This window comes from Falco peregrinus, chromosome Z, assembly GCF_023634155.1.
Source record: "Falco peregrinus isolate bFalPer1 chromosome Z, bFalPer1.pri, whole genome shotgun sequence".
NCBI classification, from domain to species: domain Eukaryota; kingdom Metazoa; phylum Chordata; class Aves; order Falconiformes; family Falconidae; genus Falco; species Falco peregrinus.
In genome coordinates this window covers 55,056,598-55,082,882 of record NC_073739.1, presented here as the reverse complement: position 1 = coordinate 55,082,882, position 26,285 = coordinate 55,056,598, and the positions used below count along the sequence as shown (strand labels likewise).

General features: G+C 43.1%; 2 protein-coding genes across 3 annotated transcripts; one reads left to right on the top strand and one right to left on the bottom strand.

Annotated features, from left to right (window-relative positions):
• Nucleotides 1-283: 283 nt before the first annotated feature.
• Nucleotides 284-9,304, top strand: CDC37L1 (cell division cycle 37 like 1, HSP90 cochaperone). Of its 2 annotated transcripts, none has more exons than XM_055791143.1 (7): nucleotides 284-503; nucleotides 2,322-2,603; nucleotides 3,995-4,085; nucleotides 6,148-6,263; nucleotides 6,568-6,690; nucleotides 7,586-7,741; nucleotides 8,574-9,304. In XM_055791143.1, the coding sequence occupies exons 1-7, from the start codon at nucleotides 300-302 to the stop codon at nucleotides 8,673-8,675; spliced, it is 1,074 nt and encodes a 357-aa protein (XP_055647118.1). In that variant the 5' UTR covers nucleotides 284-299; the 3' UTR covers nucleotides 8,676-9,304. The 2 variants fall into 2 exon arrangements, with proteins under 2 accessions (XP_055647118.1, XP_055647119.1); XM_055791144.1 differs by lacking the exon at nucleotides 284-503 and adding an exon at nucleotides 553-925.
• A 1,787-nt stretch (nucleotides 9,305-11,091) lies between these two features.
• On the bottom strand, nucleotides 11,092-23,621 carry AK3 (adenylate kinase 3). Its single transcript, XM_005241599.3, has 5 exons — nucleotides 23,393-23,621; nucleotides 19,071-19,190; nucleotides 16,016-16,188; nucleotides 13,549-13,667; nucleotides 11,092-12,175 (listed from the first exon to the last, which is right to left on the bottom strand). The coding sequence occupies exons 1-5, from the start codon at nucleotides 23,538-23,540 to the stop codon at nucleotides 12,052-12,054; spliced, it is 684 nt and encodes a 227-aa protein (XP_005241656.1). The 5' UTR covers nucleotides 23,541-23,621; the 3' UTR covers nucleotides 11,092-12,051.
• Between the last annotated feature and the right edge of the window lie 2,664 nt (nucleotides 23,622-26,285).

Sequence of the window (26,285 nt, the reverse complement as noted above, 5' to 3'; positions counted from 1 at the left end):
CCGCGGAAGCGTGCTGCACAGCCCGGGCGCACACCCCGCGGGTACGCGCACCTTTCCTTTACGGCGCGGCACCGCGGGGTCCGGAGCGGCCGCGGTGGCAGGGTGCTGGCCCCCCGCGCCCCCCGTTCGGCGACCACCTCCCGCCGCAACGGGCTGGGCGGGACGGCGGCACGGCACGGCCCGAGCCGCGTTGTCACGGCGACCGCGGCGCCTCAACGGCCGCGGCGCGCGGCCCCGCCCCGCCCCCTCGCGCGGTGGCGCCCTCGGTCGCCGCGCGCCCGGCGGCGCCCCTTACGGCGATGCCCGGCAGCGCTGGGCGCGCACCGGCTCCCGCGCACGCACCCGCAGGCGCGCCGTCTTTATTTTTCTTTTTAGATACGTCTGGTTTTATAGATCGACAGACACAGACTTGCGTACGCACATACGTTTATTTTGCCAGCGTCCTGCGGCAGCCCCCAGGGAGGCGGCGGGCCCCCCGCCGGCACGGAAGAGCCCGACACACGGTACTCCGAGCAGGGGGGCGCGGGGGCGCCTCGCCGCCACAGCCGCTGGCCGCCGCGCGCCACCAGCGGCCGGGCCTCGCGGGGGCTGCGGCGCTCCCCGGGGGGCGGCCGGGGCCGGGCCGGGGCCGGGGCCGGGGCGGGGGCGGGGGCCGAGGCCGGGGCAGGCGGACGCGGCCCTGCCCGCCCCCGTCCGCTGCGGCTGACGCAGGCCCCGCCCACTTAGGCTGCCGGAACTGGTGCGCTGCCTCATTTCCGGTGAGGTGTGTGCGCGCCGCGGGTGGCGGGGGACGGCGATCGTCGGGGGCTCGGCGGTGGGGATGGCGCTGTGGCTCCCGCGCTCACGGGACGGCGGCCCTCCGTCGGCGGAGGACGAGGAGTGGGGTCAGGGTCCCGCCTCCCGCCCGCGCCTGCCGGAAGTGCAGGTACATCCGTGTCCCCCACCCCTCGCCGCCTCCCGCCCCCGCTGGCGCAGCTCCCCCGGCCCGGCCGGCGCGGAGCGGGTGCGGGCCGGTGCTGCGGGCGCCCCGCCTCCCCCGCGCCCGTCGCCCGACGCCGCTGCGCGGAAGTGGCCGCGGAGGGACGTGGGTCACGGCGGAGCCCGGTGCGTCTCGGGGCGGGGGGTGTGCGGAGCGCCCGTCCCCCCGCGGGGCCCGGGAGGGGCAGATGTGCCGCCGCCGCGGGGGGGGGTCTGGTGTCTGCCGCCACCCGGAGCAGCTCCGCGTTTGGCAAGCGGTGCGGAAGGAGCTGCGTGGAAGTTATTCCAGCGTCCTTACGTCTAAAAAGCAGATAAATAGGCGGTGTGTTTCTCTGTTGGCTGGGGCGAGGTGGCGTCTTACAAATTCGTTGTCAGGAATTCTGTGGGTTCTTGCAGGAAGCTGCCATGGCGCTAGTTTTCCAAACAGCGAAATCTTCATCTTGTTGTGAAAGAAGTAAAAATGCTGAAATTCCCAAACAGAAGTTGGCACAACTTTGATGTACCTGCGTTAAGGTTTCCTTCAAATAATCTTTCACAACTTGTGCTGTCCTTAACACCCCTCTGCCAGATGTTATCAGCACCACGAGTTTCATAATATGGCACAGCAAGGCTGAGGAACTAATGCGTATGGGTGTTTTTTCTCCGCTCTTGGTGAGAAGGCTTGGCATACACTTTAGAGGATAATTTCTTAAGTTACCCAGTATGAATGCCCAGCAGACACCTGGAAGCAATAGAAACACTGTTGCTAAGAGATCACTTTTCTGTCCCAGCTGTGAGTGGTGACCTCCTCAATAGATTTGACCAAAGGGAACATACGCTTCTACTGGGCCTCAGCCCACTTCATAACTTAAATTCCACTTTCACTGTCAGATCAGGGGAAGATGTTGGCCATCTGTTAAGTACTAATCCATATTGGAATGCAGGCAGCAGCAGTTCCTTTACTGTTGTGATCTGACCACAGAACCGATACTTTGTTTCAGAGGTACATGTTCAGGGTATTCTCACCCTTGGCTGTGGCTAGCAATGCAGCCCAAAGATAGGCAGAGGGGTTTCAGCTGTGTCAGAAATATTTTTACAGTCTGGAGGCTATTACTGATAGCAGTACATGATCCAGGATTTTGCAAATGCATTTAACAAAGTTCAGACAGCTTGAATTAGAAATGTTTTTCTAAAAAAAAACCAGCTGTACCATACCGTGCTTTGTCACTGCTGCAAATATAATGCTGCATATCAAAGGTGCCTTCCAGGCATGTTGGATATGGGACTTAGGCCTGTCTGCTCCTGTGCGAACTGTAAACTGTCAATTTTCCCTCCATAAATAGCATGTCTGATTTTTCTCACAGACATACAGCCAAAGGGTTGACTTAGCCTGCCAAAAAGAAAGGGAGTTCATGAAGCACTCTGTAGAATGCACGTGGAACCTAGCAGAAGCCCAGCAAAAACTTGGTAGCTTGGCACTGCATAATTCAGAATCCTGTGATCAGGAATTCGCTAAAGCAGAGACTGAAGCTGCAGAGTTGAGACAGAGAGAGGAAGAGTGGAGAAGAAAAGAAGAAGCACTAAACCAGAGGGAAAGACAGAATCTATGGAACACAGATCCTCTTAGTAAGGAGGTATTTAATAAGGTATGACCCATATCAGTGCATGAAAACAAGTGTTAGCCTCTTTTTTTTTTTTTTTTTTTATTCCCCTTGTTACTAGTCTTGAATGTCTTCTGTGTTCAGTATAGCACAAAACCACAGCATGTGTTAAATGGAAGATAATTTTTTTCTTACTTTGCCTCATGAAAGAGAGCAAGCCGTGCTCATACTACATACAGGATGACATTTCTCTACCAGCAGTGCGAATCAGAACTTTAGTGGGTCATCTAGGTATTACCAGCTGGCTATGTGCACTTGCAGCCCAGAAATCCTGTTGTATCCTGAGATGCATAAAAAAAACCATGGCCAGCAGGTCAAGGGAGGTGATTCTCCTGCTCTGCTCTACTCTTATGAGACCCCGCTTGGAGTACTGCATGCAGCAATCGGGTCCTCAGTACAGGAAAGACATGGGCCTATTAAAGCCGGTCCAGAGGAGGGCCATGAAAATGGTCAGAGGGATGAAACACCTCTCCTATGAAGAGAGGCTGAGAGACTTGAGGTTGTTCAGCATGGAGAAGGTGTTAGGGAGCCCTTATGGGCCCAACTGTCGCCTTTCAGTACACTTAGAAAGGGCTTATAAGAAAGATGGAGAGAGTTGGGGTTTTTATTATGGCCTGTAGTGACAGCACAAGGTGCAATGGTTTTAAACTGAAAGAGGGTAGATTCAGATTGGGTATAAGGAAGACATGTTTTATGATGCGGGTGGTGAAACACTGGAACAGATTGCCCAGAAAAGTTGCGGATGCCCGATCCCTAGAAGGGTTCATGGTCAGGTTAGATGGGGCTTTAAGCAACTTGATGTAGTGAAAGATGTCCCTGCCCATGGCAGGGAGGTGTGGAACTACGTGAGCTTAATGTCCTTTCCAACACAAACCAGACGCTGGCAAATGTGCTGAACAATAGTTCCTTTGCATGCAGAGTGTGCTTCTCTGCTGTGCCAAATTCTTAAAATGTGGAACTATGAGTTTGCCTGTAGTAATGACTACTATAATACATATTATTTAGCACAAACTTTTTTTTTTTTAATAGTAGAATCTCAGCTGTAATTTCGAAGTTTAATTTGAACAGCTAGCACATCTCCTAAGCTCACTGATTTAGCTGCATTCAGGCTGCAGTGTACATGATTCACACTGTTGACAGATCAGTAAGTTCCCACCTAAGGACAGAAGTTTCTCCGAGTTCTTTGGTCGGTAGGCTATAATGAGACGTTTAAACTCTTAGTCTGATTTTTAAAAGAAAACCTTCTCAAGAATATGACATGACTCTAAAACTAGAGCATACCATTTAAACAGTAATATATTAAAATACAATACTCCTTTATATAACAAAAAGTATGTCTGGAGTTTCTGTGATAGTACAATTTTTCTCTTCCTCAGAGTTTAATTAATCAAAAAAGAAAAGAAATAGAAGATGAAGATGTGTCTGAACCACTTATGCAAAAACATGAACAGAAGATTAGACACTTTGGTGAGTGTGCTTTTTCCAGTATTTTGCAGTTCACATTTCTACAGAATTTGTGTGGGTTTGCTCCTTAGTGTACTGAATGCTAACAAATGAAAGGCATGGCTAACAGACTGTTCAGATTTATTTTATCAGGGCAGATAATAATTTCAAAGAAAAATAAGGTCTAAACCGTAGAAGCTTGTTAGTTCTTGTGACCAATAAGAACTTAAATTTAAAATGGAAAAAAAATTATTACTGAAATGAGCTTAAGCCCCGGAAACTGAAGTTCTCACAAGTTTTTCTGCTGTTCAGTGGGAAAAAGGCATTCATGGAAATAAAAGTTGTGTGTGCGAAAGTGCATGGGATTATCCACAGCTGTCTCCTTTGAATCTATGTTTTTCTGGTAGTTGCTAAGCTACAGGGGTAATCATTGATTAAAGGGGAATGTAAATGCCTACTGAGCGTATGTGTGCATGAAATTGTGCATTTCTTAAAATTATATTTTATTATCCACTAGGTGTCACTTCAGCTCTCATAATTGTTGAACCCAGTTAAGCACAAAGCTGATCTTGTAATCTGAAATTTTGATGGTTCTCTGAAGTGCTTTCCATTCTTAGTTACGGTCTGGTTTCAGACTATGGTATAGTATGGCCGTATTTGGAATTCCAGAACAATAAAGAACAAGAGTGACTTGGGAAAATTCAGTTCTTCACACAAACTTGTTTCTACTGAGCTATTTGGCTTCTAAGGATCTTAAACTGTTTTAAAGAAAGGGTTCCTAGCCCTGTTAGCTGTAGCAGGCCTTGTGAGTACCAGGTACCAAGGTAAGGTACAACAGTGTCAGAGCATGCGAACAGCAGTGAGAGGCACAGGTACCTTAACTGCTAAGTGTAATGATAGTGGAATCAGAGGACATCTCCCCTGCTGTGTATTTCAGCAGAAAAAAAAAGAGGCTTTCTTGTAGGCTTCCTAGCTAAGAGTTGGGCAGAATACTTTTTTGTCTAAATTCAGATTAAGCTGTTACAGAAGCAACCTTATTACAGAAGGTCACAATTTTTTTCCTTACCTCCTAAATTCAAAGCCATGTTATTTTAATTCAAAATGCCCGTGTCCATTGTAAAAAGGGACAGTACATCAATGCTCTTTCAAGTCTCTTGTTCTGTGCTAGCTGCTGCCAAGGGGCACTGTGGACTTCGCTAGCCATATTGCATGAGTCCTGTTTCTGGATCCTGCTCTGGCTTCCAAGCAATAAAACTTATGCAGAATAGCTCTTAAAAACAGCCAAAAGAAATACTAGCCATTGCTTTCTCTTTAGGCATTTGTTTGCTGGAATTAAGATTAGCTTAGGTCATTACCACTGAATTATCTTTAGCCTAGTTATAATTATACGCTGATGGACGGGTAAAGCTGTACTTCTGGTACCTGTTGCCAGTAATGACTCAGTGATACACGAAGGACAATTTTAAGAAGTGGTCTGAGTGTCAAGTTCTGATTTTTAAACTCAGCTCTTTACATGAAGATAGCTTCATGCTATCACAATTCAGTCTTCTAGTTAATTTTCTGATACTGATGTGGCTGCTTCTTGAGTTCAAGCTGTTCCTGTAATTAAATTCAAATTTCCTAAAAACCTAGCAAATCATGTTAGAAGCACTTTCATTTTTGACAGATCACACATTCTTTTCTTTGCATTTTTATTTACAAACATTTAGAGAATTTGTGGTTGTGAGGATCACTGAATGTAAATCTCTATCCACAAACTTTTTAAACTATTTGATGATTTAACTAATAGATACCTACACCACTTTGTTAGTTTGTATGAGAACTGATTAAAAAAACTTGTCGACAATGCTAGAGATGCATTAAATATAGGAAATTGACTGTTAAAATCACTTTTAATATCTTCAAAGTCTGATTATACCTTCTGGTAATGTATAAATAAACCCCCAATATTTAGCTGCATGCTGTCATTCTGAGGTTAGCACATTGCAAAGGTGTTATATATACTGGGGTATCAATGCAAGTAACTTCCTTGCTGCATTAAATAATTTATCCATTTAGGATATCTTAACTATGTTTCTCTTACTAGGTATGCTGAGTAGATGGGATGATAGTCAAAGATTTTTGTCTGATCACCCATATCTTGTATGTGAAGAAACTTCTAGATATCTCATGTTGTGGTGTTTTCATCTGGAAGCTGAACAGGTATGAAGATTTTTGAAGTCTTGAAAGCATACAGTTTCCCACCTGCACTACAGAAGAAAGAACTCTATTTTAGCTGTTCTTCCCACCCTCTAGTTTTTTTAAGAAATACTCTGTAGTGCATTGTCAGATACATATTTCTACCTATGGCTAATTGTCACTCCTCTTGCCTCTGTGAGCATCAGTTCTCACCTACTTAGGAACAAGAGCAAAAGGAAATTATGCTGAATTTTGTAAATATCATCACAGGAAGTATCTTCAAATCATAACTTAATTTTTTTTTTGTTTGTTTTTGGGTTTTTTTCAGAAAAGAGCTCTGATGGAGCAAGTAGCACACCAAGCAGTTGTAATGCAGTTTATAATAGAAATTGCCAGAAGCTGCAATGTGGATCCAAGAGGCTGTTTTCGTCTCTTTTTCCAGAAAGCCAAAGTAAGTCAACCTGGGTAATGATGGGAGAAACCCTTGATGCTACACAAAGGACCAGTGTTATAGAGGAGGTTTCTTCCTAACCATAAGAGGCTAAATGTTTTTTGACTGACTTAGGCTTATGGGAAAGTGATTTGTTAGCAATTCTTTTCTAGACAGAGTATTTTGCTGTCATTCCAATTCTGAAAATGAAAGTTTAGTGGATTTTTGGTTATCCCAGAGGGAAAGCAAGATACAGCAGGGGAGCAACAGGATTGTTGCAGACTAATAACTAAGTAACAAAAGCGTGCACCAGTTGAAGGACTGATTTTGGCTAATTACAACTGTGTTTTCACAGTGTACCTGTGTATGTATTATCACAACTTCCCATGTCATTTGCAGTTTGGTGTGGTCCAAAATAGTGTCCCTTTCACATTACTGAAATAGAGCAATCCAGAACTATGCAGCAGAAATGTGGGAAGACTGAAACTGTGGTTTGCTGTAGACTATTCAGTTATTCAAGACTGATGGATTTCAATATTGCCTAAAGGAGTTCAGTTAAAGTGTGAATCAACTTGTCCTTTACTTTTGAACAGAGTGCTACAGCGAGCACCTGTTCTTCTAAGGGTACTGGCTTCTGAGTTGGAGTAAAGGAAAGGCTAAAATTAAATTTATTTTTACATGTCCTTAGATAAATCAGTTAATTTGCTTCTACGTATGAATACTACAGATTGTCTTAAAAAGAAATCTACCTGAAATTTTATTTTTAATTGACTAACATTATTCTTGAGTTGTTTGCAGTTGTTATTCCCAAAAGGGTGTAACATGCATTACTGTGTGGCTTTTTTCAGTGCTGTGTATGTTACAGCTGAAAAGTAAATGTGGCTGAAGTGAAGGCGTTTCATTTCTCTTTTTGCAGACAGGAGAAGGCTATTTTGAGGCTTTTAAAAATGAACTTGAGGCGTTCAAGACCAGAGTGAGAATTTGGTCACAATCACATGGCTTTCAAACTATGTTACTACATGACCTCAGTGTCAATCCTGGTCTTGTAGCAGAGCTGACATCCTTTTCACAGGTAGGTTTATTACTTTTAGAAATTAATTTAACTAAAGTAGCATTAGGTGCTGCCTTGAAAAGCTGTACCTTTCTGAAATACAAAGAAGATTATTCCTAGAACTGCTAATGCTCGGCATATAATGTGCAGTATTATCAATATGCAAGGCGTATATGGGCTTTCTTTTTACTTGCTGGAACTGACAAAGCATCAGCATAAGGTCAAAAGCATACGTTAGTTCAGTGCCCTTACATTTTCATGCTTAAATAAACACTGCATCATAAAACTGGTCAGATGCTAGAATTGTATTCAGAGTCTTTACCACAGGCAGTGAAATGAGCTTTCAGTGTAAAATGACTAATCCTGTTCATGCGATTGTTAAGGTAAGGGAAGCCTGCTGTTGTAAAAAAGGAAACTGAGGGTACTCTAGGTCTTTTGTTACAGTACCAGAGATGGCCACCATCCTGGAATGAAGAAGTGACTTAAAAGACTGTCAAAATTAGGTATTAGGGAAGCAGTCACAATGGAAACTACTTATTTGAAATAATTTGATTAAAATGTCTCTCAAGATCAAACAGCTTAATTTTAAGTAAATGTGCAGTCAAGTGCTAGAAATACTGAGACTAAATACAAGCTGTGACAGCAAATTTAAAGAATCCTTGACACAGTGAGATGATATTCATTGATTCATTTTTCAGACCTGACTTCCTTACTATTGCAAATCTATCTCCTCTTAAGATGGACAACACAAAGAATCCAACTTAAGCTAAAATCTCTAAATCTCTGTTTCCCTCTATCCCTCCCCCATATATGGTTATAGAGAATTAAGCTGTCAATTTTTCATGTTTTGCAGAACATAGGTGATCTACAAGGTTCCATAAACACAGGTGTCTACAGTTTAAACTCTGTGATACAAAACGATGAAGAAGAATCCAAAATGATGGACACAGTATAGTACTCTTTAAGACTGACGCCAAGTACTTTTTTTTTTTTTTTTAAACTCTTTTCTCCCCCCAAAGAAACAAACATGGCTATTTTCTTGACACTTATTTTTCTGGGTACTGCACTTTATTTTTAATGTCAGATTTTTGTTGTTGTTGTTTGGTTTTCAGGGGGAAGGGTGGGTAATTCAGAAAAACTTGTAATATCGTTTGAAAATGTGCTGCTAGGTTTTTGGTTGTTCTTGAAGAGCAGGGTTCTCATTGCCGAATGTGAAACTGGATGTGTTTTCTGCTACTAACCTTGCCTTTCATTACTTTAGAAATTAAAAGTATGAAAAAAAAATCTGCACAAATAAAATGTTTACAAGAAGCAGTAGATTCTTGGTAGAATCTACTATTATCTTACTACAGATGTGGACATGTTTCACTCTATGAATATTGGAGATCACAACTGTATCCATGCTACCTTGCTGACATTATAAGCTCTCAAATTTGATTCTCACTAATAGCAATAAATCAGTATCTGGTATCAGTATTTCAGATCTGAATGGATTAGATTAAAACACTGGCTTTCTACCTCTACTAAGGGGATTTAAATGTTACATTGTGCTTTCATTAAATGTAACTTGTTTTTGACCTAAAATGCAAGCATTGCTCGTCTCCATATGAGTGCTGGGTTGTGTGATTTCTGAAAGTCTGAGTCTCTTCGAGTTCATAAGGCTAACTTCAGATTTTTTTTTTAAACCAAGTTTAATTATACAAAGAAGAATTGATGGAGGGAACCTGAGGTACAAGGGTTAGGCTAAGACTTCCGTTTAAACAGAAAGCTTTGTTGCAGTTCATGTGGGGCAAGGTGTCATGCAGGGTTTGAAAGGCATTTCATATGCTGCTAAACTAAACAGGGTTTCTGACATCGCCAACGCAAAGTGGAAAATCATTAAAAACTTCTTGTTTGAGGAGCTGGAAATCCAAATAATTCTTCTAGACAAGGCCTTCCACTAAACCTGTGCAGTGTTCTACCTTGCCACTATTACAGCGGTTCTGTCTATAAAAATGTATGCTTCAGTTGAAAGACTCCAGTGAAGACAGGTTGTATCTCAGATAATGACATTGTCATTACATTGTCAATGTACCAACACTTTAGGTCCTTTACTGCATAGCTCTGATTGTATGTAAGGTCTGGAATGTATCTAGATTTCAATAGTTTGATGCACAGTCTACATGCAGTTGCTGATTTGGGCAAAAGCTGTGCTGATAATCCAGTAATTTTCAGCTTTGGCTATAGCAGAGGTAAGGAAACGTCTTAAGTCTGCAGTACATATGAGTATAAATGCAGCAGCAAAAGTAGGAACTCCAGATCCACTGACAAAAGTAGCTTTTCATGTGCCTTGTGTTCTGTAGCAGTTCTGCAGGCAGACTGAGGATGTAGGAGGCAAGCAGCAGCTCTGTCCCAGATGCAAATTAGAGATAACCAGCTTCAGTAGTCTTTTTTTTTTTTTTTTTTTTTTTAACGTTTGACAGATACTCCGGAGAGGATAACTAAATACTGCTTTCTCTTTAATAATTAGTTAATTATTAAGGGAAACTAATAACTTCAGGCTTTTTACCTGAATGTTACGTACAAGTGATGCAATTGCTACCATTAGCAGTAGAGCCACAACACAGAGCAACCTGTGATATACTGAAACTTATTTTTTAAGTTTTTAAGAGGCTAAAGCTGGATGGTGTGGGAATAAATAATAAGGACATTTCCTCCTCCTCCTCCTCGCTAACTGAAACTTATGTAGGTTGGCCATAAAACAAGCATAGCTGTTTTTTATTGAAATGAATGCATAAATAGAAGTGAGCAGCACATCAGGGTTTCTTATTGTCATGTAGCAGCTACTGTTTTCTAACCGTGACTCTTTCAAGGAAGTGTATGTCTAAACTCACTCAGACTACAGCCTCCATATAGACATTTTTGAATATGAAAGTACAGGTGGTCAGCCCTTCTTTAAAAGGTAAGGAGAGCTGCTTGCAGTGACAGCTGCTGCCTATACTGCTTATTTACTGTAACAGGAAAGCTTTAAAAATTCTACAACAACCACCTTTTTTAGGCTCAAATGTGTCTCAATATCGATAATGTGCTAAAACTAGACATGGAAATGTAGCCCAAGGTACATCAACACCACAGCTCTGCAGTTGTTCAGAGTCAGTGTGAAAGGAGGTTGGGACCTGCATTAGTAGGACACAGCTACTTCAGACTACGCCTAAGCGGAGTTGTTTGTTCCTCAGGTTTTGCTGACTCTTCTTGAAATTCTCAAATATGATGAGCATGAAAAAAAGGGGTTAGAGAGTTCACTTTAAAACAGCAGTGTCTGCATTACCGGGACTACTAGAAAGTGTGGCCTGTGTAACTCCAGTTATGTAGTGAATAAATACAAGAGCTGGTCAGAGACATGAATTAGTATGAACTCATGAAAACCAGTCAAACTCACACAATAAAACTTGGTACAGTAGTAAGATGAAGTTAATAATTTGACCACTGGAAATCTTGGCACATGCATCAACAATCAGTTGGTTTTTTGAAGACAGTTTTCACTAGTCAAGATCATCTAGCTACAAGCTTACCAGATTACACTTAATCTATTCAGTATCTGCTGTCTTTTTACTAATAGTCTTAAACAGCTGCACAAAGACAGAGGCTTTAGCAAACATGTTACACGTAATTGAAACTCCCATTTCTTGTGCCTACAAGATAGCTGCTCTGAGAGCAGAAATATAAACATAGTAATAAAGCAAATCATCCAAGCAAGTGTTAAGGGTAATTTAAACCCAGCAAAATCAACGAATATCTGTGCAAGCAAAGCTAAAAGAAGGTGACTGTCTTCCATGACATATATATATGTATCTATCTATATACCTATATATCAGTTCTGGTCTGAAATGACTTTTTGCAGGATGGCAGTAATGGTTCTGCACAGCTTCTGGCTGGCCCCAACCAATCGCACATGCAAGAAACATGCTTTCATATCCTTATCATTGCTTTGCACTACATTTCATAAGTGAGTAAATCAATGAACATGCTTTCTAATTAAGCTGTATTCTGAAATGCGTTTCCTTCACCAGAAAGTATTTGCAAACAAGTATTTTCTGAACAAAAGACAGAAGAGTAGCTGCTTTTGATAAATCAGTTACTATATTATAAAAACTAGGTATATTTAATACATAAAAAATACAGCATTAAAGTGAGAACCACAGGCAACAAAGTTTTATCATAGTATAAGTTAAGGACAACATTAGATTTTAGTTATTTATCAGTCTGGTAGACTACTTAGAGAAATCCTTGATTGCTGCTTCTTATGTAATCAAGTGTGAGCTATGACAGATGAGCAGAGGTTAGACCTGTTTTCACCTGGGTGTGGCAGCATCTTGCTGGCTCACATCTGGCAACTTTGTTTGGAGGAAAGCATAGATATGTGGCCAGATCTTATTGGTTTCTGTTCCAGAGAAGGATTTCAATAACCCTTTTTCCCTAAGAAAGAAAAAAAATAAAGCATTACAGAGGTCCAGCTGTTTAATTGTTCCAAGATCTGCACCTCACTTTAAGATTGCCCTGGCAGGAGTGTGTGAATACGCGTGTGATCTAACACCAAGAACAGCCATAACGTTGTTGTGGTTGTAACACTGCAGGCTGGGCATGCATCCTCAAACAGTGAGCTGTTGGCCACATCAGTTCATAAAACTGGCAGCTGTCCACAGAGTACTTAATAACAATGAAAGGCAAAAATAAGAAGCGATGCAGTTGTATAGCACATGCTACAGGGCACTCATCCAAACAACTGTGACTAACCCAGGTGTTGTAAAGTTACACCTCAAGGATTAAAGAAGATACATCAGAACAAGCAAGTAAACCAGGCCCAACCAATTATTCTGAATTAGTTCCAGTAGCTAGTTTTATCTGTGAAGTATGCTATTATCAGTAATAGTAATAGCTTAGGCCCATGTCTTACTGTGGTGCTTTGAGGCATTTTCACTTCAGAAAAGCCACCAGTCAGGAAACCCATTGTCAATCCAGAAAAACTCCTTTAAAACTTAACCACCCCAAAGATGGAGCTTCTAGTCTTCCACTCAACAGTTTCAGTAGAGCATAATGAAGGGTGGTAGATATGGAGACTGAGGAAGGACAGTCACTTCAGGATGTTGTCAAAGGCAGTCTTGTTTCTTTGTCTAGGCACGGCAAGACTACAAAGCTCTACATGGTGACCTACTATTATCTATATAGATTAGCAATGTGATATTTGCAGCTTTACATTAAGAGAAACTTTGTGTATAATTCTGGCTATTAAAAGAACTAATAATGTGCTATAGTTCGACAGTGCAAATGGCTGTATTCTTAAATAGCTACTTACTGCCAAAGAGTCTTGCTAGCTGTGCCCATCACAGTCCTGTTCTTAGAACAGCCAATTTTAAATCCCTATTAACAGTTCTTCTATTTATGTATTGCTTCTTGACCCCTTGCCCTTGTTAAGAGGGCTTCTACTTACACACCCAGAAGAGAAAGGACTGTTAAAATCTTCCAAAAAAAGGAACTGTCTGCTACCTTACTAACCAGAGCTATGTTGCTCGGAACAGTACTATAATGGACTGAATAATGCAGAGCACTCTTTTTAAAGCTAAATATGGCTACGGGGAAAAGGTCTTTTGCTAAGCAGGCTCGTGAAGAGGTTTCCTGCAACAATGGAAAACTACTAATTTTACTAGGTTGTTTTCTTACTGAGTTGATGAAAGATCCACTGCTACTCACCGCATTCACCGTTGCAGTATCTCTGTAACTGAAGAGATCTGTTCCTTGCTATGCTAATGGAGAAGCTTTTAGAGTGTGGAAGAATAGATTTTACTACTTACCGATAATATTCTAGAACAGGTTTTGTTTGCGCATCATAAGCCTGCAGCCTCTTGGTAACCGTCTCTGGTTTATCATCATCACGCTGAACAAGTGGCTCTCCGGTAATATCATCAATGCCCTAATTATGGTTAAAAGCAAACACTGGTATATATTTCTTATTTCTATTCTTCCTTTTCTATTTAAATTACTATCAGTTTCCAGTTAGTCAAGATGTAGATTTCTGCTTTTAAAGAGAAAAGCTATTGCCTATATCTCATCTGGAAATAAAGATGGACTGTTTTACTGGAAAGTCAACATCAGTTAAAAATATTTTCTCGGTATTGGCAATGAACACCAGGTCATAGTAACTTGACTAATTTGTCCTCTGGAACTTTCATTGAATATGGGAAATACGTAGAAAAAAGCCCTGCATATGAGGGAAAACAATATTGTTGGTAACGCGTTCCTGTAACAGGAAACAAGCAAGAGACCAACTGGTCCTTTGTTTGACAAGACTGAAATGGGGAAAGGAGTTAATGACCCTTTGATTTTAAGTTGCAAAACAGAACAACAGCTGTACAAAAAATGGCATAAAAGCCAGCTGAAGTTTTTCTAGCATTCAGTGAACAGTAAATATAGTCCTGTGGACTATGACAGCTTCTACTTTACTGCACCTCTCACCTCCAATTTACTGAAGTGCTTTAAGTGATCACAGAGCTTTTAAGCCTTGAAAGCAGCAGTGACCAATTTACTGAAGTGCTTTAAGTGATCACAGAGCTTTTAAGCCTTGAAAGCAGCAGTGACTGAAGAAATTACTGACCACTGGCATATCTTATGAATGACTAGCTAGTGACATAAAAATTGGTTCCTTCTTAGGGGCACTGAATCATCATGCATCTAAGGACAGGACATGACCCACCACAGATAGGAGGCTTTTTGGCCCTTTGTACATATTAACTAAATCCTCAAGAATTTTGATTTTCCCTAAAGACAAGTTTAATCTGACATTTGGAGTGAAAACATGAGTGATCTTGTAAGTGCAAAGCCAATTACACCACAAAAAGTTTTTCTTTCCTGCTTGCATTCTGGCAGTCAGTTTCAGAAAATCAGTAGCCATCAGTGTTCGGTAAGCTGCTCAGTTCATGAAGGTGTGAAGAAAACCTGTTCCAGAACATCTGTATCATACTAGAGATGGATTTATATGGTCAAACTTACCTTGTTTACATAATACAATCATTTAAAATACTCAAGTGTTTCTTTCTAGGATCTGTGCAGACAGCCATACCAGTGCCCTCACTGCCTATCAAATACTGAGCCTTCAGCCTTGCATTAACTCTAAAACCATAATCTTTTGGTTCTGTGCAGTAAGTAAACATTTTGCAGGTCTATTAGATAAGAGTCAATGGTGTTTCAGCTGTTCAGCTCCATTCCATGGTTTCAATTAAACACTGCAGTCTACTTTACTGTGTTGTGATACGCCTGCCAATTACTGGAAGGTAGAGTCAAGTGTTCCTAATGGCAAAGCTGTTGCAGCTGAAGCCTGCTCTTTGGTAGGTCTGGTAATTCTCTGTTGCAGCTTGCCTATGCTCTTCTGCAATTAAAAATAACCATGTCTTAAACCACCACATTTTAAACAATGCAAAGGCAGTGTTTCCAGTTACTCGCTTCCAGTGCCTACCTGCTATTTCAGCTTGCCTCTTTTCCTTCAACACCGAAATCCAAAAACTAGAGGGCCTGCTATGCTTCCCATGTAACTTAATAGAGCTTCCAGGTGAAATGTGATGCTGCAACAGGTAAGTTACGTAGAATTACGGATGAAGTACTGCTTAAGATGAGATACACTAAAGCTAATCCAAGTTCCTCAAAAATCTTAAGGTAACAATGTACAATCATTATCTTCAAGTTTACTATTCTTATTCAGGATATCTCGAGCCATAACCTCATTGATCCGTTTAGAAGGTTCCCTGGCTGGCAGGCTTCCACATTGAATTCCTTTGAAAATACCCACCCTGGTTAAATATAAACACAGGGAAAGCATTAAGTGGATTCTTCTAACTGATGATTCAGTGTGCTTCCTAGATACAAAAAATGAGTCCTCAGGAGGAAGGAAAAGGAGACTACGTTTTGGACTGCACAGGCTGCAAACTTGCAGAACAGGCTAAGAACATGTCCAACTCCTACAGCAGCATGCAAGACACAGAGCATTCCAGATCAGTGAACAGCTTTAACAAGAGCTTAGAAAACACCATGGTGTTTCATTCTGCAAGGGACAAAACACACTGTCCATCAGCTTGAGCTTCTACCACGTCACTAACACACCCTCAGATGCAGGATGTTACCAGAAAGGTTCCGCGCTCCTAAGGGATAAAATGAGGCTTTTTCTTCTGAGCTACTGTGTTTGCAACAACACAGGCAACAATATTTTACTGCAATTACCAAATGCAATGCAATGTTTATTTAGCACCAACGCCAACGTGTATTGCTTACCTGCACTTTGGGAGGACTGAATTCAAGATTGTATACTCTGCCACTGGCAGGGTGGATCCAACGTGCTGTGAGCCGACATTTTATGGTCTCAAATGGCACATCTAGGTCAATCACAGTGTCTATTTGACATTCTTTATCCAGGGCTTCTGCCTGAGCAACCGTTCTGGGGAAACCTTTTTAAAGGAAACAATTCCATAAAAATCCAAAGGCAGAGTTATAGCAAGAACTACCTGGATTCAGTCATTAAAAGAAAATAACTGTCAGAGAAAAAAAAAAAAAAAGCATCATTATACTGTAAAGGTTGAAGAGCTATCAGAGTTTCCAAGTATTTTTCAGTGTGTCATGGCATTTCAACTTGTTTAATGCCTCACAGCTTCCATTTCCTCATTTCAGTTAACCATCTTCCCAAAAGTATAACAAATAAATGCAAAAAGACCCTATACTCATATGTACTACATACCACTATATATATCGAATAAAAGCACTGTATACACATTTTGAACAGTAGAAGCTACAGGCAGATCACTCAGAGGTCTGCAACAACCTAGAAATGTTTATGATAACTCCTATTTCCACAGTTGTGCAAGTCTGGCTTAAGGAGATGACCATTACAAACCTATTTTATTCAGTTGCAGTAAGCCTAGTTTTCTACCTCAGGCAGTCCAGGATTAATTTTACATAAAAGAACAGCTTTAGAAAGAGTTCTGGAAATTCTTTTGTATTAAACCGTCCACAGGAATGATGACTGAGAACACTTCAGGCTGAACAGGAATCTCTCTTCATTAAAAGACACTGCATTTTGCCCCATGAACTCTATGGCTCTGATAGTGTGCCTTTAAAGGCCTGTGTTAGGAGGAATCAGGGGAACTTAAAGGAAACAGTGAACAAGAAGGGCAACTTAAGGGGGAAACAGTGAACAAGAAAGCTCTCCACAAATAATTTAAAATGAAAAATGCACAAGATTTTAGTAGTCAAAGCTACTGCAGAAAATGCTATAGCACCATAAATTCACTGAAGCAACACCTCTACCCACAAAGTTCTTGCACTGTCTCACATTCTTCAGGGCTTGTAATTTTCATCGTACTATACAAGTAAACTTCCCCATAAAGGCAAGGACTTATAAGTACATACTTGAGAAACTCTTATTTGCATAACATTGGTTGATGGGTGTTCCTGAGCAAGGAACCAGCCAAGAACTAGACTTACAACAGAAAAAAAAGAATACTTTATGATTTAAGGCTACTGTGTCTTGTCTAGCACATTGCAAAAGGAAAGATTTGATTAACTCAGACCAAGCTCTTGCTTGTGCATTAATGATGCACCTGCTTCGCACCACAGTCATCAACTGCCCTCGTCCTATTTCTCTCATGTTCACCTTATCTCATGGAAGTGCTTCTAAATGTTAAGAGAAGACTTCCTCAAGAAATCAATGTGCCTTTACAAAAGCATTTCATTGAAACGAAACCAGCATTTTCTGCATACAGTGTTTTCTCAATAGAGAAAAAATAATATACCAAATGCAATGAATAATGAATTCAGGAACAGAGAATAGTGCCCTAATTATACAGCACTAAAATCTAGGCAGATCATACCCACACACATGACTCAGACTGCTACATTCTGCTATGACTAGGAGCCACCAACCTATTGTAAGGTAGTGGAAATGAGTATTTGGCTAAGTGAGCACACAAGCAGCTCAGTGACTATTTAGTTTGACCTAACTGACCTCAACTGTTTGTTCTGAGTTGCAGTTACCAAACTAAAGACTTCTGGTTAACATATTTCAATAGAACAGTATTGTTTCTACAGAGCTGATTACGCCAGAGCTACCACTAGTTTAATTCACTAAGTCTTATTACAAATGCCGATGCAGACAAAATTTCTGCTCTAGAAGTTTAGAGAAGGCAGCACATTAGCATGCAGCAAAAATTGATTTATTCTCTTACAGTCTCCACACCGTCCTCCTGTTAAGAGTTGCCAGTATGCCCAGCTATACTGCTACACATCCAGATCCACAAGGCTTGGAACTGTGTGTACACAGGACCTGGAACTAAAGAAAAAAAAAACAAACCACATCTGCAGCTCTTTCCTTTACTGATTAAGTTTCATTGTGCTGTTCGCTGTGGGAATTAAGCCTTTGTCTTCACTAAAGAGGAACACAACTGTGACTAAAGCCACCAGAACCGATCACAGTACTAGAAGCAATTATAATAAACCACTAAGGGACAGAGAGTACTGTGGATTTTTCACTCCCTCTAAATAAAAAGGCACACCAACAACTTTTTACTTTTATCTACTGAGACAGGTTATGACAAGAATCCAAAAACACACGCATCCACCCTAGACATTATCTCTGTACTGCGCATCCAACTGTTCTCCCATGGGCTGCAGTAACAAGAGCCATTCAGTTCATGAAGACAACAGCAAATGCATTTTCTCTACCATGAATGCTGAAGCAATGAACTTATACTGCGGAATTCCAGAAGAATTCACTCTAGAGAACAGAACCACAGAGCAAATGAAAGAGCCCTTTTGGAGCACTTAAGCAGTGTTTTTCTTAGTGATTTAATACACCCTGCACTGCTGCAATTCTTGCTTTCCATGCTTACTTTGTTCCTGCATCACGTACCTACCTTTCTATTTAAATAATTCCTCAGCCCCATTCTTCTAAAGTGTTCCATTCCCCAAGGACTTTTAACAAGAAAAGGCTTTAAAAAAAAGAAACTTCTCAATGCATATTTTAAAGGGGAACTAGAGCATAAGAATGACCAGAATTGAAATTTTACTGGAGTGTTGAACTACCCTTTTCAACAAGAATTAAACATAACTGTTAATGCTCTGAAGGTGGGGTGCACCCAAAGCATTTTACAGCCAAAGAAACTGGGGCAGACTAGCTGCTGAAGGTTTCATAACAAGCTGGCAACAAATACTGTCCAGTTACTATGACTCGAGGATGGCTACTGGATTGTAGCTAACCACAGGTGACCAAAACACTCCAAGCTTTCCAGTGCAGATTTTCTGGCCATACGTTGTGATACCAGATATACTAACTTACCATCCAACAGCCAGTTGTACTGATCTAGACCTTTTAGTTCATTCAGCATTAGTCGTGTCATGATGTCGTCTGGAATAAGCTGCCCTTGATCAATGTAGGACTTGGCAAGGATTCCAACTTCTGCAAAAGTAAAAGAAGTTGCATTACACTATCTCTGACTGCCGGCAAGCAAAAAAAAAAACCCAACCCCACAAAAAAAACGAGCCTGCAAAAAAATTGTTTTGATCAGGATGGTACAGAACAGTAAAGCTGTAAACAAGACAGACAGTATGCTTGCTGTATCAGAATATGTATCAGATTGATTTGATCAGTCTGTAGTTCCACAGATGGCAACAGGGTATTCAGCACACCTCTATCCCTACACCCTCCAAATAATAACTAGTAAATATTTGAAATATTAGGTTCCAAAAACTAAAATCAGGAAAAGCCATTAGGTAAAAAGAGTCTTCAACAGGAGAAATGTAAATGATAACACGTTCGTTAAAATATCAGCCTGATAACCTTGAAAAAAATCCTGTCAAGAAAGCTATTTTCTCAGTTTTGTGGCTAGTACTAACTTAGAGCTTCACTACAAAGAGGAACACCTTTGGTATTTAAGAAAGCAGTATGCAGTGGGGCACACTTGCCAGATATGTATCTTTATGGCTACTAGAGTTACAAGAGGATGTTTATAGATATTGTACGCTATTTATGGGAGTGTGCCGACACTAGTATTTTCCCATGGAACTGACTAACCTTTAATACCAGTCATTTAGCCCACTGGCTCACTAAAATGCCATCCACACATCACAATTCCAGATATCAGACCATGCTCCTACATGACAGGCAGTAGCATGCTGTAGTTCACCCAAATCATGGTATAGCCACGAGGAAATTAATTTGCCTGGGCTGTGTCTCAGACACAAAGTCTTTGTGGCCTTTGTTTATAAAACAATTGCCCAATTATCTAAGTTACCCAGAACAGCAGCTAGATTGATTTTATTGTGTACCTCCAGAAGCCTTTACTTGCAGCCAATTCGTATCTAGTTACAGTAAACTAACCAGAAAACAGGATGGACTGACATACCAACACAAGATACAACCGCTTTCAGCAGAGAGCAATGAAGAATGCCAGGCCCATCACTGGATGCAGTACTGGCACATGTCAGAGTACAGGGGCCCTTCTTCAGACAAAGCAACTGAAAAGCAATATATGCCCTCAAGTAATACAAACAGTAGCTCTGGTACTGGGAGAAAAAAAAAAGTAATACAGGGACGATTTCCCCTTATTGAGTGTTCACGTCTACAGTCAGGATTTGAAAGGTTTGCAGACCATTGTGGAAAACAGTCAGACTCTCGTGCTTGAGTCCTCCAGCCCATCACAAACTGGAAGAAGGTCACAGTCTGCCTGGGTACAAAGTGTCTATTCTTTTCTGTACTTCCTTTCTTTGAGGTCAGCAAGTCATACTTCTTTTATTATTCTAGTGCACTTTGAACTATATGCCCTGAAAAAGCAGGCTGACAGAAGGAATAAATGACAACTAGATAGTTTAATGTGTACTTGACGCTTGGATGTGTTACTGAGCTGGGCTGCAGCATTGCTTTAGCCACAGTGATCTAAGAATAAGTACAAGGCAAGGCTGATAAGAGATTGGTACTAATATACTTTGGAAAGACAGGTGAGCTTTTGGGCCCAGAGAGCTTTAGAGTACAGCATGCTGTAAGGGCCTATTATTAGACCAACAGATCTGGAAACATGCTGCCTCTCTCTACAAACCTCAGTTTTTTTAAAAAGTCAGTATTACATAAGAAAAAGACAGGCACAACTGCACCCAAACAGTTACATATTAGGACAAAAGGTTTGTACACCAGACCATAGCTGCTTTTTTTTTGCTTTTTTTTTTCCCCCCCCTATTGCTGGGTGTGGGATTTTGTGACGGTTTTGTTGTTTTTATTTTGTTCTGTTTTTTTCAGCTTGAGCCTGAAACCATTACAGGCATGGCAATCTTTGGAATTAAAGGCAACACAGGTTTCCTTCCTGTCTAGGTGATAACAGGTATCCACGTTTCATGGTTTCTCAAAAGACTGGCATGTATTAACCACGGTACAGCAAACCAGCCCTAACCATATTCAGACAAGAGGTTGCTTAGCACTAGAGAGATGGTCATAGACTCTCCACTCTCCAAAGCAGCAGAGCGTGGTAGTAACTGCAAATCGCTAAGGATGCTCACATGTTCAACAGGACTTTTCAATAAAGTCCATTTTCAGAAGACAGCAAATGCCAAAAAATGGCACCATATAACTATTGTTAATTATATTTAATTTTCCAAGGGTTTTAACCACTCAACTTAGCCTAACATAGTTCCTGAAGAACTGGCAATTGCAGGACTCTTCGATGATAATCAAAACTCACAAACTCTTTGCCTTGACCAAACTTGTCAAAGCTCTCTGAGTGGCCTCTCAGTCCCTCTCCTTCCTTCACCACACTACTTAACTCCTGCTACCTCACTATTTGTCTCAATCCTTTGGAGACTTTTCCTGCAATGAGTGGCTCACTTTCAATAAAATTAAAACAGAGCTTCATCCAGGTTAATTAGTGAATGAAAAACTGCAGCAGATCCTGTAAGTTCTACGCTAGCTTATTCAGAGCAAACTTCATCATCTCTTACACCCTCCACTGGCTTCTCTCCTCATATTCAGGGTTTTAATGTGTCTGCTACACTTTCATTTCACATCTTGGTTCTCATTCTTTCATCTGTCAAACCCACCTAGAACACTTAGCCAAATCACTTTTCTTTCTACTGCTTCATAACTCCCTCCTTAAATCAAGCAGTGGGGTATTTTCCACTTCCAGTTTCCTCTTCTCACACACCCTTCAGCTCAATGGTGCTGCACTTTGATCTTGCTTCCGAGACGTATTAAAAGAGCACAAAACCTTAAGTATTTATTAAACAACCTATTTCCTTCATCTTCTGGGACACCTGCCATTCTCATTAGGTCTTACTTACACTGGAAGCTTGTAATAGCAACAATTTTGGTTCTCTCATCCTCTGTAAATAAAAACTTAAGCTTATGCAGCCAGACAGACAGAAAAAGCATGAATGTGATCAGACATGCCCGTGCAGGTGGTGCTCCTAGCAAATGTTTAACTTGTAGATATCAATTGTAGTGAAGTCAGTCAACTAAGCCGAAGTCATCGTTCTTACAGAGCAAACAGAATTTGTGTGAAAAGAGATGTAGAAATCACATCACAACTGATTTCATAATACAGATAATTTTTCACCTTCCAGCATGCTTATAAGCTTCCAAAACCAAGACTGCCAGTTCCCTGATCATAACACTGCAGTGATGCTTACAGGTCAGTGTGGTCCTCTGCAGCTTCAAAGTCCTGGAAGTAACAACACCCTCACTTCATGACATGCAACCTGAAACAGATCTGACAAGGCTTTCGACCCCATCACGTAGAAAAGTGGATATGGAAGTCAGGAGGGGACCTTTCATCACTGCAGCAATCCACTGGAGCTGTGGCATCTCCACAGAGCCAGGGGTCGAGCCTGGCTCAACCCAGCGAGTGTAACACACATCATCCCCTGACACAAGCAAGTGCGCGCATGCACAGGCCGTGCTGAAACCTAGGCACTGCAGGAGCTTGTGGCAATGTAATAATAATTTCAAAAACACAAGGCAAGCAGTTTGGAGATTCTGCCCATTGCTTTTTGAAAGCACCACCACTGTTATGCCAGTCACGTTGGGACTAGGCTGCCTAATTTTGGAATAGCTGGTAATGCCAGGCACCTCCACCTCCAGCCATCTAATGGAGATCCAAAAAGGTCCCATTGCCCAGAACTCCTCCTCTTTGCCCCATCTGTTAAAAACACGAGTATTTTCCCCTTTCAAGACGTTCCAGCTGGACGGCCGTCAGAAACATCTGCAAAGAACCTGGGTGCTTACGGCGGGGCGGTGGTGAGGTGTTACAGCGCAAGGAAAAGGGCATAAACCGCTGGGATGGCCGGCTGGGCTCGCAGCGAGGATGCCAAGGAACAGCCTTCAGAGGAGCCCCAGCCCGAGCCCGGAGGCTCACCGCCGGGGCCCCCCGCAGAGCTGTGTGACAACGCCCAGCCTGGGGGGGTGGGCACACAGGGCGGCCCGGGAGCGGCGCGGGGCGGGGGGCAGGGCAGGGCAGGGCAGGGCGGGTGGGGGAGGCCCGTCCCCCGGCCGGAGCGGGGCTGTGTCAGGCGGGAGCTGCCCGCCGGCCTGCGCGGGGCCGGTGTCTTGGCGGCCCGAATCCTCCCCACAGACACACATGCCCCCGCTCCCCGGCTCTGGAGCCTGCCCATTCCCACCTGTCTTCTTCTGCATGTTGTCTCTCAGCAGGTCGCCGCTGGAGAGGTGCTTCATCCCGAAGTGTTTGATGATCCGAGCGGAGACGGTGCCTTTCCCGGAGCCCGGCGGCCCCATGATGACGGCGCGCAGCAGCGGCGGCACCACCATGCTGTGCTACGGGCCGCGGCCGGGCGGGGCGGGCGGGGGGAGCGCCGCCTTCCCGATCCGCCGCCCTCCGCCCAGGGGCAGGCGGCGGCGTCTCCCCCGGCTGCCAGTCAGGGGCGGGAGGGAGGGAGGGAGGGAGAGAGGGAGCCCTGACGTCGCCGCGCCGGGGCGGGGGCGGGCCAGGGCGCCGATCGCCAGTTGAAGGGAGGCGAAGCGCCGCAGGGCGCTGGAGTCGCGGCGCCGAGCTCCCGAGCGGCCCCCTCGCCCCGCGGCCCCGTGCCGGCCGCCTCGGTCCCCGCCGCTGCTCCCGCCCTGAGCGGCCGTGCGGGCTGGCCGGCACAGCGCGCGTTGCCTGGCGCTCACCCGAAGGCTGCTGGGGCTGGCGGCACGTCCCGTCGCCCTCGCTGCCCTGCCCGGGCACGGCGGGGCTGCGGGTGCGGGCGCGGGCTGCGCTGGGCCCCGCTGCCGGCTCCGCCGCCCGCTGCCGCAGCCCCGTGGCCAATAACCTCCGACCGTGCGGTGCGGTGCGGGCAGCTACGCCAGCAGAATGCGGGGTCTGCGCTTTCGTTAAGGCGCTGGAATGTGAGCTGCTGCCGCAGCTGGCCTCGCGTTGGGCGGCGCGGCGCCCTCCCCGGGGACACCCGCAGGACCCTTGCTACAGGCGCCCAGCGGAGCGGCAGCTCGCGGTGCGTGCGCGCCCGCCCGCCCGCAGGCCGGGGCAGCGAGCCTGCCTGCCGCTCCGCTGGGTGCTGCTGGGCCGCCGCCGCCGGGAGCCGGGAGGGCGGCGGTGGGCAACTCCTGTCACAGAAAAGCAGAACTAAAGCCGAAACACGGATTAAATTCGGCTTTGCGTTTTACAACCTCGTCGAATTGCAATGGTTTCACAAAGATACCCGCTACAGCGATAAGAAAGCGTCCAAATGGACATGTGGAGCTTAACAACAGGATGGAAATGGGAATACAGCCCAAAAACTGCCCAGTCGGTGAAATAAATTGCCTTAACGATTAAGTAGGAAGGCACTGGCTTAGCATGGAAATCTTGGCACGACCATAAGCCTTAACTAGGCTGAGCACCGTGAAACTCTTAACTGCACCTAGTAGCACCTTCATTCTCGAGTGCAGTACGGTAGGAAGAAGGAAAACGTTCAGAGCTTTATGAATGTTCCCAGGGCAACACCCCAGTCTGCAAAAGCACCACAGTCTTAAACAAAATTTGACAGCAGAAAGCCATTTAAATGCTAGGAGCCATGCTGTTTGTTTCAAGCTTCACACTTCACAGACGTCTGAAAGGTGTAATTCCACAAAAGTGTAGACAACATCTGAGTGTTCCTAAAGCAAATCTGTGGAAAAATGGAAGGTCTTATATGAAAAAAATATGCAAGAAATAATTATACTTGTCAGAGAGATCATTAACCCTTATCTCCAAAATCACCATGTATAAAAAGAAGAAATAATTTATCTGCCTATAAAAAGGGAACCTGAGGTTCAGCCTCTTTACAGGCACTACTTGAGCAGCTGAGAAAAACCCCACAGACGACTGCTGAAATAAACCCACTATTGAAGACTGCTTAGAAGCCTGTCTGAATTTCATAAAGGATACCCAAAGAAGGGGTGGAAGTGGATAGAAAGGTCTCTCTTGCTCTCACTCTCACTCTCTGTGTCACACATAGGGCCCTCACAGGATGGAAGTGGGTACTTCTGTATACATAAATAAATAAATATTACATAGTAAAGTAAATTATAGTTCCCCTCTCCTTGGCTGTCTCTGCTGGAGTCCAAACCATGTCCTAGTGCTGTTGTGCAATACTTTTGACATATTCAGAAATGGAAAAACAAATCATGGGAGGAACTGTAGTACTGAAATATGTTTTACACAGCTATTCAAAAACATGCACATGATTTTTCCTCAGCAACCACTTTAACATTTGGAATAGGACATCTGATTAGCCTCATTCAGACTTAATTATTCCTATCTTAGCACAGTAACCAATGCTTCATTAACACAACCTGCACTGTGTACTGAATTAACCTTTTTCTGCTTACACACCAGATACCTTATTCACACATGTAGCATATAGGTATAAGTTAAAATCCTGACTCTTACTGAGCTTGCTGAAGTTGCCTTCATGCTGGCTGAACAGGAATTGAAATCTTGTTTCAAACATGTCCAAATGTTCTTTCCAATAGAAAGTCTTTCAGATTTCTCGGCATTTTTTTTCAAGCATAAGAAATTCTTTACAGAGGCTTGTTAAGACTTAAATTGTCAAAAGAGTTCCTGCCGTATCTTCTCCTTGGAGATCTAAACCTTCATTTGAGTTTGATAGAGAATTTGTTTAGTACTCTCAGGTATCTACTTCCCAAGTGTTCTATTTTATACCAAAATTGTTTCCTATATAAGATGTTAATATTGACTTTGGTAGGGCTTCTGACATGGTATCCTACATCATTCTGTACCTCATCTGAGTGTATCACTGAACAATTAGAGGGGTGAAAAACTGGCTGGAATCAAGGTCAAAGGGTAGCGGTTGAAGTTTTGTACCCTACAAAGAAGCTGTTAACAGGTGTAGTTTGTCAAGGTCTGCCCCGGGACCTTGGTCTGTTTATTATCTGTAAATAACCCCAAGAAGGAGACAGAGTGCACCCTCATCAACCTTGCAGGTAACACTAGACCATGAGACCTTGCTGGACAAGCCCAGGGGCAGGGCTGCAGTTCAGCAGGATTGATGTCTAGCTATGCCTTACTGTTGT